This window comes from Agelaius tricolor, unplaced genomic scaffold (genome assembly GCF_023055355.1).
Source record: "Agelaius tricolor isolate 1412-34295 unplaced genomic scaffold, bAgeTri1.0.p SCAF_2, whole genome shotgun sequence".
In the NCBI taxonomy this organism is placed as follows: domain Eukaryota; kingdom Metazoa; phylum Chordata; class Aves; order Passeriformes; family Icteridae; genus Agelaius; species Agelaius tricolor.
The window spans coordinates 63629059-63639287 of record NW_027269262.1 but is presented as its reverse complement, the minus strand read 5'-3'; the positions used below and the strand labels follow the sequence as shown (position 1 = coordinate 63639287).

Below are 10229 nucleotides of genomic sequence, written 5' to 3'. Positions count from 1 at the left end.
ACCCACGCAAACACTGTATGGGACATGCCCTGAAATGAGAAAGTGCCTGTATACCAATAAACCATGGCTAGTGGCACCAGGTTGTTCCCACCCACGGGGCTGTGTGGAGATGGCTGGGGATGCCCTGGAACAGCTTTGTGGGTCACTGTGATGTGAGTTACCACTGCACAGGGTGTAGCTGCACCGTTCACAGCTGTGCAGGACACTGATGGTTGGGACATTGCCGTGCCGATCAGTCCTGTGCAGGATACGACAGTGTGACACCACTGTGAAGGAAGCTCTGTGGCATCAATGCATGGGACACTGCTGTGCAGGACCTGGCTCTGTGGGAGGGACATCACCATGTGAGCCATTGCTGTGGGGGGTCACTGGGTGTGGGACACTGCTGAGGACTGCTGTAAAGATTGTCAGCATGTGGGAGACACTGCCATGGGGAGGACATTGAAGGTCCTCACTGTGGAAGTCCCTGCAGTGTGGGACATAGCAGTGTGGGTCATGGTGTGAGGGCCATCCCTGTGCAGGATATCACCACGAGGGTCATACCTGCGGGAGTCCTGCAGTGTGGGACATGGTTCCTGCTGTGCAGGACATCCTGATACAGAACATCGCGGTGTGGGACATGGCCAGCTGTCCTGCCATGCGGATCCCACGGTAAACACCAACCACCTGGCAGGACACCCCCGAGAACACGCGGCTGTGTGATTTCAAATTTACGAGATTTTAAAATTTACGAGAGATTTAAAATGCACGCTGCCGCTGCCCCCACACCCCGAAGCTTTGCCGCGGCAGCTGTGCCGCTGCCCGACCGGGCAGGGCAGGGCCGGGCAGGGCAGGGCCGCGCCGGCCGCCCCCCGCCCCCGCCGGGCGCCCGCCCAGCCCGCTCTGCTCCGCTCCGCTCCGCCGGGGGCTGGCGGCGGCCGTGGCGCGCAGCGGTGGCGGGGCCCGCACGTCGGGGCGGTGCGGCAGTGGCCGGTGCGGCAGTAGCCGGTGTGGCGGCGGCCGGTGCGGCAGTAGCCGGTGTGGCAGTAGCCGGTGTGGCGGTGATGGGCGGCACTGCGCTGTCGGGAGCGCTGTGGCTGGGGCTGCTGTGGGCCGGGAGCGGGGCCGGGGGCAGCTGCCAGGGAAAATGCTGCCAGGGCCGGGATGCCGCCTGCGTCGGCGAGGGCTGGAGGGAGGGAGGTGGCTACGGGACCTGCTACTGCGACGGAGGCTGCCGGCGAACCGGGGACTGCTGCCACGACCACGGCCAGGCGTGCCCGGGTAGGTGCGTCCGCCCCCGGCCCTGACAGGGGGGCGGTGGAGGGCGGCCGGCGGGACCCCGCGGCCCCGGCCCTCTCCCCGGCTCCGGGAGCTGCCTGCCGGGGCTTCGCGGAATGCAGATTTCGCTGCGTTCGTGCGGGCATGGGCTCAGGGCTGCGAGAGGGGCAGATTCCTCCCTTCCCAGCCGGGCACCAGGCTGGCGCAGCGCCAGGCTCAGGAAGGGAGACAGAGACTTTTCTCCCACTAGAGAGAAAAGGTTTCCGGATCAGCTGTAGTACGGTGACAGTCTGAAGTTATTTTTCCTCTAAAATACTATGTTACTTTTCACTCAGGCAAAGTCCCAAACACAGATTGATTGCAGGGGTGATGTCCGATTGCAGAGACAGCCGGGAAGATTAATTTAGCACTGCCTGTGTCTCTCAGCTGATTCCTCACATCCTGACAAATATCATTGAAATAATTGGGGAAGTCCCCACGGTGAGGTTTTGTCTAGGAGCATGAATCCACAGGAATTTACTGTGAAGGCAAAAGCTTTAAAATAAGCATAGGAGCATGAGTGAGAGGGTCCTCTGCCAGCCCTTGGGTGATCGCAAAGCCTCTCAGTGAGCAATGACAAGGAGGGAAAACTAGCCCAGTTCTACCAAACTGAGTGTCTGCTTTGTAGATATTCACAGTGCCTTCTTCTGTGGGATTTCTACCCTTTGCAGTCTTTTTAAGACCTCTCTGTGCCCTGGGATGCAGGACACAGACCTTGCTTTGCAGGTGCAGTACGAATACTTGGTCAGCTTAATGTCTCTTCACAGCTGGCTGGATGCATGCCAGCCTACAGCCAAAAAGTCATGAGCCTCTGCTGCACAGTCCTGCTAATTAGGGTGTATTTAGCAGGCTCAGTGCCATGCTGACATAGCCACATAGCTTTGGGACCCAAGTTGGCTTACATCTGCCTGGATTGGGAAGGGGGAGTACAATTCTCAGATGGTGTAGACCCATCCTAAGGGGTGTAGAACTGCACAGAAGAACTCAGAGAGCAGAACTATGACCCCAGGTCTCTAGAAGGAGCATGGTCAGCTTCTCCACAGCTAAATAATCTCCTCAGAGTAACAGAAGGGAAAAAATGCACCACAAAGACAGAAGGTAGCATTTTTGAAATTAGCATTTTTCAAATAGATTGTTCTTTCATTCAGGAAAGTCAGTAGAGGGAGAACTGGCAAGATGGTTGTCCTACAGCCACAGCATATTGCATCTTTTCAGTAAATAAAATTATTTTTATTATTTAAGCATAAAAGGAGAGAGTTGATAAACATGCATAGTGTTAGCATTAAAACAGAGCTGAAAAAGAAGCTCAAGATTGTGCTTGAGAAGTTCTAGTTTAAGCACTTTCATTACCATGATGCCTGGGGTGATTTCTGGCACCTGATGATGCCCTGCTGTTATCAAGATGGTATTTTTTGTCTCAGGCTCAGTGTATGTCTGCAATATAAGCACACCACACTTGCACCCTGTGTGGGAGGTGGGTGCCCTAGATGCAGTCAGGAAGATGGAGTTTCAGTGGAGCCTCCCTGTCTCACTGTCTCTGCTGCACCAGAGCTGGAATTTGTCAGTCCTTGGTGGCCCAGTTCAGGGAGCTAAACACACAGGGAACTATTTCTGTTCTCTCTATTGCCTGTTTCTGCCTGGTTTGACTCCCTGCACTGCCTCGCTGCCCAGTTGTGCGAACACCAATACAAACGCAAACAGAGGGAGCAGCACATTTTGCATTCATGGGTGTGGCATGGGAGGGCAGAATTTTGGCACCCTGGCAAGGTGATCCTAGAATTCACACATCCACAATTCTAAATTTATGAGAAGTTGTTCTTTTAAAGGCAAGTGATCATATATACTCTCTATGGCAAGTAGTTATTAGCTTGTATTCTGTATAAACAGAAATTCTAAATAGTTCCAGTGGAAGTTTGTATTGATTTACACAAGTGTGGCTGAAAATATTAGACTCTTTTTTATTCCTATTGGATGTTGAGGTCTCCCCATTGAGTCTTGTTAAAAACTACGTGTTTAATGACACCAGGGGTGTTCACTGGCATAGTTCACTGTTTTGAATGTAGAGTTCAAAACTTTAAAATAGAAATGTGAAGAAAGGGGATCAATGGTTCTCATGCTACTGCTTGTTTGTCAACCTGTTCACAACTCATGATTTCAGCACCTGCAGAAATGACATTTCATCCTCTGGGGAAAGTGTAAAGTGCCTCAAGTGTAAGTAATCAAGAGATGCTAGGATGCAAGAAATGTTAGGAATCGTACAATCCATGCTCCAAAATAAAAGAAACCTCTGAAAGAATGAACATCCTAAAGCTGCCAGCAGCACAGTTAAATTCTGCCATGTCTAAAAATCATTGTAGGTTTGGTACTTTATAAATAGATGGCTCAGCAGAAGTTCATGGACTGCTGAACCCAAGTTCAAGAGTTTTAAAATAAACTTCCTTATAGTTCTAACCCTGAAGAATATTTTTGAATAAATGAAGAATATTTTTGAAGAAAGAATATTTTCGTACACAGCATTTTAAATAGGAACTACTGTCCAATGAGAAAGCCTGAGGAAGGAATCAGCTCACCATTTGAATCAAAGTGGTTACTCTGAGAAAAACTAGAGATCCTTACATATTACAATATATGTTGTACAATGAACATACTACAATCATCCATTTTTCTTTTTCCAGGGATGGGAAAAATTAAATAGAGTTTGACTCAGAAATAAGGATCTGTGTTTCATAGTGCTACAAATGGAAGACAAAACCAAAGTTTTGGCTACTCGAGCTGTCTTTCATAAGATAGCAATGTAATTTTTCTGTGATTTTTTTTTTAAATTTCAAGTGTTGCATTAGCTTTCACATTTTGGTAAGTACCTGAGAACAATTCCCTTCCTTCAGTTTCCTTTGACTTGCATCCTCTTCATTGTTTCAAGGAATCATCATTAAACATAGTTAAAATCGTTGTGTTAACTAAGCTGAGCAAATAGCAACACGGAGAGGGACCTATAAAGATGTAGCTATGGATCCCTAATACTTCTTTTAGTGTGTCAAGAGATGGCACCATTCCTTTTATGTCAGCTCATGGACCCAGTCTCTGTCATGCTGTGGAATTTGACATCTTTCCAACAAGGCACAAAATCAATCCACTGTCCCTTAATAGTTTTTGGGTACTGACTGCAAGAGTGACATTATTATCGCACTGCCTAAATTCCATTCTAGCAACCCAATATTCTTATTTTTCCACATGACTAGGGCAATTCATCCTTCTTATTTTAAGTCTTGATAACCATAAAATTAGCATGTATTTCTGCAGATGACCAATATTTAACTGTCAGCTTGGTTTGATTCCAGTAAGACATGAAGTCATCGCTTTGTTATGCACTTACTCAGTCCCTTTGGGAGTTTCTTCCTGGAAAATTTGATGTTAGACTGATGTTATTTGCATATCAAGGTGCTAATATGGGATTAAAGTTCTGTGGAAATTCTTATTTATGCAGGTCATTCATGCAGCCAGCTTGGGAGAGAATCAATAGATAAGGAAATAGGTGGATGGACACTTACTGTCCTTTGGATACTTGGGTAGAGCTAAGATGTGTGATCAGGCGTTCAAGTCTGCTTGTACCATAAATCAAGTGGAGTCAAGGACTGTGTCTGGACCCTGCAGCCAGGTTGCAAAGCCTGTGAGGTCCATACTGCATTTAGCACTTGTCCTGGCTATCCCATGGTGGGGTCTAAGACATTTTAACTATCACCGGTTTTATTTTCTAGTTCACAATTCTTGGAACAAACAGTCTGAGAGCTGTACTGCAGCATGTCAGTGTGGTGCCTTCTCTTCCACAGAGTTTGTGTCATGTACTTTGGGGTACCTGGATGTGTCTGAGGGCACTGTCTGGTGGTGCAGTGTCAGGTGTCTGCATGTGGCAAAGGGGGCTTTTTCTGTGGTTGTCCAGCACTGTTCTACAAATCATACTCAGGAGCTGTCTGGGAAGGTGTTCATCAGTAAGTAGAGGAAAACACCAGAGAATACTAATTGTTGAGCAGGATGGACAACTGGTGGCCCAATACCCGGGTCAGCCCTGTGTTTCTGTTTCAGTAGAATTCCTGAGGGCGTGGGATGCAGCATCCTCAGCCACAATACACCTGGTGCTGTCAGGGCTCTCAAAAGTGGGCGAGTTTGGTCAGAACAGCTGGTGCACAGCTCAGTGAGAACAGAGGAAGGGAATTTTAGTAAAGTAGTAAGGACATCTGCCAAGTAGCCTCTTTCAGAGGTTTTAGAGGTTTTATCTGCTTTATGATATTGGTAATAGTCCAAGAAATTAGAGATGTAATGACAGAGCAAACACTGCAATTTCTATGTTTTATGAGAAGAGTCACAAACCCCAAGGAGGTTATCATATTCTACTCTTCCTTCCCAGTGTCTTGTACTGGCAGAATCCCAGAGGGCATAAAATATTTTCCTGAAAGACTAGTTTGGTCCCATCACTTTCCTGCAACACTGATACAAAGATGTGACTAGTGGTTAAACTGTAAAGCTTCTTGGGGATTTAAATTGTAATCTGGAAATGCAAAAAAAAAATTGAAAACATGTGATATGTTCCATTACAAGCTAATGAGAAATAGTACACCTGGGAAATGAAAAGTTGTATTTAACTAAATAATGAGAAGCATGACCCAAACCAATCCAGAACCAGTTTAAGATAGCCCACCTATTGATGATAATGTGTATATTGTACCATTCTCTAACCTGGAGCACCTACCAGGTAGCCTCCAGGAAAAAAGGCTACTGGGAATGGATCACCAGTCAGATTAAATGTCCTTGTAGGCCACAAATTGAGGACAACTCGTGTAGGGAAATGATTGCTTATCCTTAGAGAATTCTTCCACTTGATGGATACCCATGTGTGAGACATTTTTCTTGTCTGCTCTTTCATGGCTCCTCCTGCCACGGCTGCGCAGATTTGAAGCTCCCAGGTGGAGGGGTTGTGTTTGTTCCATCAGTGAGCATCCAGAGATGATCTTAATCCAACCCCTCAGGGCTCAGCCTGCAGTGAAGCTTTGAAAAGCTGTAGTATTCATTCTAACTGCTAGGGAAAGGGAAAATTTTTAGGTTGTACAGTTTTCAAAAACGGACTTGGTGTTCCTGGAGATGAGGCTGAGGAAAGCAGTTTCATGAAGATGTAAAATGGCTGTATGTTCTTTACAGTTGCATATTGTTTTAATGGAAAAATGAAGTGAAGACTTCTATGTTGTGTAGTTTCTCACTCAGGAATATGTATCTATAACCTGTTTTTGTATTCTGCAAATGACACTGTAAAACCTTTTCTTCCCTGCCTGAGGGAAATGCAGTTTCTTATGATTCAATGTTTACTTAAAAAATAATGGTACTTTCCCTAGAATTTTTGACTAAGTTCAGAGGAAGTTTGTGGTCCATGAGAACCGAAATTCAAATATCCAGTGGGCTGTTCTGTAGTTGGGAATGAGCATGACCTGTGTTAAAACAGAGAAACAAAGCTGTGGCAGTGGACACAGTTCAGTGTTGAAGAAAAAGGAGTTAAAAATTGATCTGAAGGGAATAAAGAATGCTGCTGTTTAATGTTCCAGCCTTTAAACAGAATCTAGTGGTGTAGGAGCTGCCAGGGAAGGTCAGACCAGTCTGGTGTAGGTAATCCATGAGCTGGTCTCCTTTGAGGCTAATGCTTTATGCTTCAGAAGAGGGTACAGAAGAACCCCACGGCTGTAGTGAAAGGTTTGGATGAAGGGCTGTTTTTTGGGGGACAAGGGATGGAATAGGGAGCCAAGCATTGCAAGCAGGTTTGAACTTTCAATTTGAGTATGCAAAATCCGGGAAGAGCGTTCAAACCCATATAAATAAAATTAGAAAAGAGAAATTAAAAAGAACCCAAACCAAACAAAAAGCCCCTCAAAATAGTCTTATTATCTCAAGCTTTTGAGAGCAATTAGGATTAAATCAAAGTCCTGACCACTAATAATGTTTTAATACTGCTTTGCAGCTATTCCCTGTGTTGTGGGGGAGTGGAGTCATTGGAGTGGCTGTGCAGAGCAATGTCATCCTGGGCTGCGGGTCCGTCGGCGCTATGTACAACAGGAGCCTCAAAACGGTGGGGAGCCATGCCCAGCTCTGGAGGAGAAGGCTGGCTGCCTGGAATACCTGACTTACCAGGGGGAGGACTGCGGCCACGAACATGGTATTCTCAATTTCATCTCTCTGCTGTATATTGTGTCCATCACAGCCATCATAAATTTTACTGACCTCAATGAACAGCAAAAAACCAAGCATCTATCTGCAGTTAGCTGGTTAAAATTATAATTTAGAACTTTCTACTGTCATATTGCTTTTTATTCAATAATTTGTTTTTCTACTCTGGCTTTTCATAATTTCTGTTAAGCAAACAACTAAGCTGTGTGCATTCCTTCAGTTGAATCTAAGTATCAAATTATCTCTGTGCGAAGTTAGAGCACAAATTCAGTATGAAACAGGAAATAGTACTCCTCGTGGGATTCCAGTACATCCTATTACCTCACTGGCTAGATGGCATGCATTATTAGATTTTTTTTTCTGAATAAAGAGAGCTTAGCTGTAGGGAATGGGGTTGTGGTCCAATGTTGCCAGCCTTTTATCACGTTTTCAATAAAGTGAGCCAGCATTGCCATCCACAAGCTCCTGATTCATTCACCCACTGTTACAGTAATTGAAATATGACTCAGCTGTGTCTTGCTGTTTTACCATATCCGTTTTTTTCCTCAGTCCCTGCTTTCATAACTACCTCTGAATACGGTAAAGAAAGAAAAAGACGAGCAGCATCTTCTCTCTGGCCTTCAGACAAAGAAGCAGCAGGGTAATCTATTTATCATATGTATGTGGGTCATCTTGTTTGGTAGAAAACAGCTGTCTACAGAGAAAAATGTAATTAAATTTAAATGCAATAATTAAACAATAAGCTATAGCTTGTACTGGTTTTCTCTCCCGCAGTTTATTTGCATGTTCTACATATTGTTTATTACTTGCTAATTGTCCTGAATCAGACATTGGGATCATGGCAGATCTTTTGAAAGCCAGCAGTAAACAATGCTAAAACAAAGCCGAATGTATCCTAAGTGTAAGTCTGAGAAATTAGATGTAGGTCTCTGAACAACGTGGGCTGAATGGGATTGGTCTCAAGAGACCTTTTTTTTTAAACTGTTTGACACAAGCAGTAAGAAATTTTGTTTAGTTACCAGTAGAGATGGTAATGAAGTTTAAATTAGGCTATTACTTCGTCTGTAATGCTCATAATGTTTTGTCCTGTGCTATTTTTCCTAGAACAATAAAACTCATTGATATTCTAAAGTCTCTTTTCCATTTTCTTTCAGCAGTATAGAAGAAAAAATATGGGTTACTGAGATCTGTTTTTCAAAATAATTTAAGAATACAGAACATTACCAGAAAGTGAGATTATACATAAAACACAGGACTGGGGCATAGAATGAGAAATAGTTTGCATAATGTTTTCCAATCCACTGATTGGGCTAGGGTCAGGAGATTTGTTAGCAACAATGATGTCTAACTTGCACCACCCTTACGATATATTCAAAGTGCCACTTGGCTCATGCTTGATCTCTCATAATTTGGTGCTTTCCCTCCTGAGCAGATACTGTGTGGAGTTCCGGACGGAATCTCTTTCCCAGCAGTGTGCTTTGGAGACGCGCCCGCACGCGCGCTGGATGCAGTACCTGCGCGAGGGACACACCGTGTGCGTGGCCTGCCAGCCGCCGGCCATGAGCCCGGCCACGCGGCGCTGCTCCGGGGACGGCCACAGCGCGCACGGGTAAGCCAAACCCAGCACCGCACTTCAGACTTCTCAGGAGCTCGTTCAAAGCTGCACTTATTGTAACTACAAAATGGAACAGCTCAAATCGTTTGTAGAGCTCAGAAGATTTTATCCTTTCGCTTCTCACAGAAATTGCTTTTAAAACCTAGATAAAATTGGGAAGTCATTTCAACATAGGAGTTTAATGCTTTATTCACTATTGTGAAGAAGTGATGGAACTTGTGTAGTGGAAGAGGACATTTTACAGCTGTGGGCACTTTAGTATTTCCTGCCATAGTCCAAATATGCAGATTTAACACTGGTGGATTGGTACTCCCCTCAAGCATATGTACCTGGTTTTTAGAAAAGTGATTGTGAAAGAAGATATTTATTATTAAAGTAGATACTTATTATTCAGAACTGATTTTTATTTGATCCATACATTTATTAATATGCATACTACTTAATACCTGTACAGCCAGCTGCTCAACCCACCATCCAGGATATTTCTACTTAGGAATATAATGTCTGCTCCAGAAAGCATTTTAAGAGCTAGATGAGTTTAATAAGGCCTTACATTATTAAATCTTCTGACATTTTATACAACACAATCCAGTAACACTAGATACACAGCTTTACTCTAATTTCATATTTATTCTCATTTCAGAGATAAAATCTTACACTGGGAAGCAATTGGCAACTCTCAGTGCCAAGGAACCTGGAAGAAGATCCGGCAACTGGACCACTGTTCCTGTCCCCTGGTGCATAGTTTTATTTTTACATAAAAGTTTAAAAGGCCTTTAAAATTGCAACAAAAAGACTAAGAAAATTAACACCAATGCCAAGAAACCTATATATTTCTGCTGCATTTCTGGAGCCTTAACAAATTTTAAATGAGTCAGGACTTTGGCAGAATCATTTCAGGAAATTCTCTTTGCCTTAATACAAAATGCGAAGACTGATCTCTGTATTAGAACACTAGAAGCATGTTACCATGTTTCTCTTTTGTAATTAAAGAATTAATGTTTCTAACCATAGTAGTTGCTTTCCTTAAGTTCTCCATCTTTACTGGCCATAGCCCTGTCTCCAGGCAATGCTCCTACTCAGTAGTGAGCCAGCCAAATATTTTCAAGTCTGA

The 10229-nt window shown here is 44.4% G+C and overlaps 1 protein-coding gene across 1 annotated transcript; it reads left to right on the top strand.

The window, feature by feature from the left end:
* The first annotated feature begins 905 nt into the window (after window positions 1-905).
* SBSPON (somatomedin B and thrombospondin type 1 domain containing) lies at window positions 906-10128 on the top strand. The gene is made up of 5 exons (XM_071420996.1): window positions 906-1260; window positions 7295-7489; window positions 8050-8140; window positions 8933-9109; window positions 9759-10128. Exons 1-5 carry the CDS (start codon window positions 1044-1046, stop codon window positions 9874-9876), a joined length of 798 nt encoding a protein of 265 aa, XP_071277097.1. The 5' UTR covers window positions 906-1043; the 3' UTR covers window positions 9877-10128.
* Window positions 10129-10229: the final 101 nt, after the last annotated feature.

Coding starts and splice junctions, on each gene's coding strand:
- SBSPON (XM_071420996.1), top strand. CDS start 1,044: ATGGGCGGCACTGCGCTGTCGGGAGCGCTGTGGCTGGGGCTGCTGTGG. Junction 1,261..7,294: donor CCACGGCCAGGCGTGCCCGG/GTAGGTGCGTCC, acceptor ACTGCTTTGCAG/CTATTCCCTGTGTTGTGGGG. Junction 9,110..9,758: donor GACGGCCACAGCGCGCACGG/GTAAGCCAAACC, acceptor TTCTCATTTCAG/AGATAAAATCTTACACTGGG.